Source organism: Calidris pugnax, unplaced genomic scaffold (genome assembly GCF_001431845.1).
Source record: "Calidris pugnax isolate Ruff unplaced genomic scaffold, ASM143184v1 scaffold155, whole genome shotgun sequence".
NCBI lineage: Eukaryota > Metazoa > Chordata > Aves > Charadriiformes > Scolopacidae > Calidris > Calidris pugnax.
In genome coordinates this window covers 667,030-671,220 of record NW_015090886.1, presented here as the reverse complement: position 1 = coordinate 671,220, position 4,191 = coordinate 667,030, and the positions used below count along the sequence as shown (strand labels likewise).

The window sequence follows — 4,191 nt, the reverse complement described above, 5'->3', positions numbered from 1 at the left end:
GGGAGGGGCGGGGCCAGGTGGCAGCGGGTGGGCGGGGCGACGTCCGCGCCCCCTCACTGGGGCGTCACCGCCCCGTATCTATGGGGCCCTCCCCAGAGACTTGAGCCCTGCCCCGTATCGGATCTATGGGGCTCGCCCCATAAGCGTGGGTCCCGCTGCCTTTTTGTGGGTAAGAGGAAAGAAGCGGGTCCTCCCCGCAGGCGCCCCTCCAGACGGGCCCGGTGGGAGCAACCAGCGCTGATGGGACTGTGTGTGGGGAGAGGGGGAAGGGGTGCCTGGGGCGGGGACACACCTATAGAACCCACCATGTTCCTTAGCACCATGTCTGCCGGGCTTCTCAACCCCTCCAGGGATGGCGACTCCAGCACCGCCATGGGCAGCCTCTTCCAATGGCTGACACAACCCTTTTGGTGAAGACATTTTTCCTAATATCCATCCTAAACATCCCCTTATGCAACTTGAGACTGTGTCCTCTTGTCCCATCGCCTGGTCCTTGAGAGAAGAGACCAATCTCCCCTTGTTACAACCCCCTTTCAGACCCCCCCCAATACCCTACACCCCTCCCTGAGGTCCCTCTGATCCCTAATTTGTCCCTCCCAATCACCCCACTGGTGTCCTGTTCCTCTGCCCTTCTCTGGACTCCCAGAATGTTCCCTCCATGTCCCCACAGATCTCAAGTCCTCCCGTCCTTGCCCAGGCTCACCCGGAGCCGAGCGACTCGGTGCCCGTGGCCGAGGGACGCCGCTGCCCAGCCCTTTGGAGCAAAGTTGAAAAAGTTTTCCAGAATGCATTTAGCATTGTCTGAAATCGGTGACTCCAGCTATTGAAGTGAGTAATAAAACCAAGCCAATAAAACCAAGCCAATAAAACCAAACTGTATGTGACAGTTACTGGACTAATAAATCACTTTATATCTCCGTTCCATGAGCCTCAGAGGGCTGGAGATCACCACGGACGCTCCGTCACCGCAGAGGCACCCCTGCACACACACCCACGGGTTTCGGGTGCCCACAAAGGGGAACAACTGAAAACTGCTGTTGCAGAGAGAGCACACAGCAAGCAGCTGATCAGCTCATCCAGCCACTTACGACGGGGTGGAAAACTAACTCTGAAACAAATGCCTTTTAACTGAAACATTCATTGAACTCCCCCCAGTGAAACACCTCCAGCAGATCCAGAGCTTAGATTAATTTCCTTCAGCTCGCTAAAGTCAACATTCCAGGGCTTTAAGGGATGTGACCTGTAACCTGAAGCTGCTCAAACACCAAATTAGGGCAGGTTATGACATTTTGCCAGGGGTTGCACTGCCCATTTTACCCAGGGTTCGTAACAGCCCGGCGGCTCCTCCTCTGGCAGAGCTGGGACGCTCTCTGGGACACACTCGTCCCTGCCCGTGACCGGACTTTAAAATCAGCTTTAGAGAAAACTCTACCAGATCATTCCAAGGAGCTGAATGCACCCCGGGAGGAAGGCAGCAAGCGCATGAATCCTGCTCTCTCTGAATTTCAAGGGCTCTAACAGGCAGAAGAACTAGTTTTGCCCAGTACGGCTCCTCTGCCCCACGCTGGAAATGTCAGAGCCCAGCATCCTCCTGCTCCGCGCCTGCCTGGCGCTGCTGGCCATGCCCATCTACCTGCTCTCCTTCCTGGGCATATGGGAGCCCTTCTGCAAGAAGATATTTTTCCCTTTCTTCTTAGAGAAGCTTTCTGCAGTTCACGAAAAGAAAGTGAAGAAGCAGAAGCAGGAGCTATTCAGCAACCTCCCCGATTTCAGGAGCCCCTCAGGGGAGCTGAAGCTGCTGGAGATCGGCACTGGCTGCGGCCCCAACTTCCAGTTCTACCCACCAGGCTGCAGAGTTACCTGCACCGACATCAACCCCAACTTCCAGCAGGGCCTCTCCAGAAGCATGAGCAAGAACCAGCACGTCCAGTACGAGCGGTTCCTCGTGGCTGCAGCAGAAGACCTGCACCAGGTGCCCAGCGGGTCCATGGACGCCGTCGTCTGCACCCTGGTCCTCTGCTCCGTGCAGGACGTGAACGGCACCCTGAGGGAGGTCCAGCGAGTGCTCCGACCGGTGAGTATCCGAATAAAAAGCTCCATTGTTACCTTTATCATCTGTTCCAGAGGCACTGCACCATGAGATAAGAAAAAAAAAAAGAAAAAAAGTTGTTTTTGAGCTCCCAAACCAGACCCAGTTTATCTCCCCCACAACCGCCCTGCACTCCTAGAGGGTGCAAAGCAGGAGCAAGACACTGGTCAGTCCGTCCTGGACTTAAAAGTAAAATCCTAAAAGTCACATAGTCTGGTAACTAGAACTGCCACTAATTTTCTAAGTAATTATGGTTTATCATTTAAAGCAGAACTGGTTCATCCGGTGCTGTCTCTCCCCCTACACACCGGGTTTTATTGGTGGGAAGCTCTCTGATCAAGAGTGAAAATCTGCATTTTAAATAAACTGCTTTAGCCTCTTAGAAGTGGCTGAAGTGGATCTACCTGTGTGGCTGAAAAAGTCTCATTAAATGCCTCATTACCTGTCCTATACTAATCAAGTTAAAGATTAAAGCCAGCTGTTTTGTTGGGCTATTTTTGCAATCGACTTTCAGCCTTTAAAGCGGCATTTTCAAGACAATCCTCTGGGTTGTCAAAAAGTGCTGAGTAAAATTTATACCTTTCTCTTAGTTTCCTTCCAAAAAAAAAAAAAGACATGAAACAAAAAGACAACAAAACTATTGCCATAATGAAAGAGGGATCAAATAAATACACCCTTCACGCTTTTTGAACAGCGTGTTTCCTGCTTACACTAATTCCAGCAGACACCACAACAGCCGGGAATGGGTGGGAGAATCCTGCTGGACAAGGGACTGGCGTGGGCACTGGTCTGTACTGGAGGGGAGGTGGGATGGGGGCAGAGGTTCAGCCTGGCCCTGGCGCCTGCTCTGTAAAAGGACTTTGTTTTTCCCCAGGGAGGCGCTTTCTATTTCTTGGAGCACGTGGCCGCTGACCGTTCCAGCTGGAGGTACTTTTGGCAGCAGGTCTGTTACCCGACTTGGAAACTCATCTTTGCTGGGTGCTGCCTACAGAGGGAGACCTGGAAGAATCTTGAACAGGCCAAGTTCTCGGAGCTGAGCCTGCGGCACACAAGCGTGGAGCTGGCCTGCACCCCCATCAAGCCCCACATCATCGGGTACGCCGTCAAGTAGCTCCCACCCCACTCTCCTGCCCCCCGAGAGCCCTTGGCATAATCAACGCACACAATACGGCATAGGCTAATCCAGACCTCCCAATCCAGGCAGCATGGTGAAGGACTTTTAATTAAGTTTCTGATTCAAGCGTCAAATGAGAAGAGAGGGTCCGTTTGCTAAGCACCTCTGAAGCACTGCGGCTGACGGTGCCTCACTGGACCCAGTGCAGCCACGAGGGATCCTGTGGGGCTGCAGGGGAACGGGAACAGCCCAGCAGGCAGGGAAAAATACGTATGAGCTCAAAGGAACCACCCGGTAAGCTGTGGGCAGGGACCCTGCAGGGGCTCCCCACGCCGGGGTCAGCCATCGCAGGGCTGGGCCCGCTCCCCTGCCCACGGTCATGGCTTCAGCTGGGCCGGTGGTGGCCCCGGACAGTGGCCGGTGCTGTGGCCTGGGGACGGGGACAGCGTGACGGCGCAGCGGTGGCTCCGGTGTCGCTGAGCTCACGAGGCCATTCCTGCTCCTCACCCCCCAACAGCGATGGGCTGGGGGGCACCAGGGGCCAGAAGGGGACACGGCCGGGACTGACCACAGGGATGTTCCCACCACGTGCCGTCGTGCTCGGGGCACAAAGCTGGGGAAGGAGAAAGAAGGGGGGCCGTCGGGAGCGATGGCGTTTGTCTCCCCAAGGCCCCGCTGGCGGGATGGAGCCCGGTGTTCCTGGGGACGGCTGAACCCCCCCCGCCACGGGGGGCAGGGCACGGAGCCCTCCCTTCGCTTTGCTTGTGCGCGGCTTTTGCTTTACTTATTAAACCCTCTTTATCTCAACCCACCGGTTTTCATAGAATCATAGAATCATTGAGGTTGGAAGAGACCCTTGGGATCATCGAGTCCAACCATCTCCCCTACTCTACAAAGTCCTCCCCTACACCATGTCCCTCAGCACTGCATCTAAACGGCCCTTAAACACAGCCAGGGATGGGGACTCCACCCCCTCCCTGGGCAGCCT

General features: G+C 55.2%; 2 protein-coding genes across 2 annotated transcripts in view; both read left to right on the top strand.

Annotated features, from left to right (window-relative positions):
• The first annotated feature begins 933 nt into the window (after positions 1–933).
• Positions 934–4,010, top strand: METTL7A (methyltransferase like 7A). The gene is made up of 2 exons (XM_014947469.1): positions 934–2,074; positions 2,964–4,010. Exons 1-2 carry the CDS (start codon positions 1,571–1,573, stop codon positions 3,198–3,200), a joined length of 741 nt encoding a protein of 246 aa, XP_014802955.1. The 5' UTR covers positions 934–1,570; the 3' UTR covers positions 3,201–4,010.
• TMPRSS12 (transmembrane (C-terminal) protease, serine 12) overlaps positions 3,853–4,191 on the top strand; it is a 6,682-nt gene continuing 6,343 nt past the window's right edge. The window contains exon 1 of the mRNA XM_014947447.1: positions 3,853–3,967. Within this exon, the coding sequence (XP_014802933.1) occupies positions 3,853–3,967 (115 nt within the window). The remainder of the gene's footprint in view (positions 3,968–4,191) is intronic.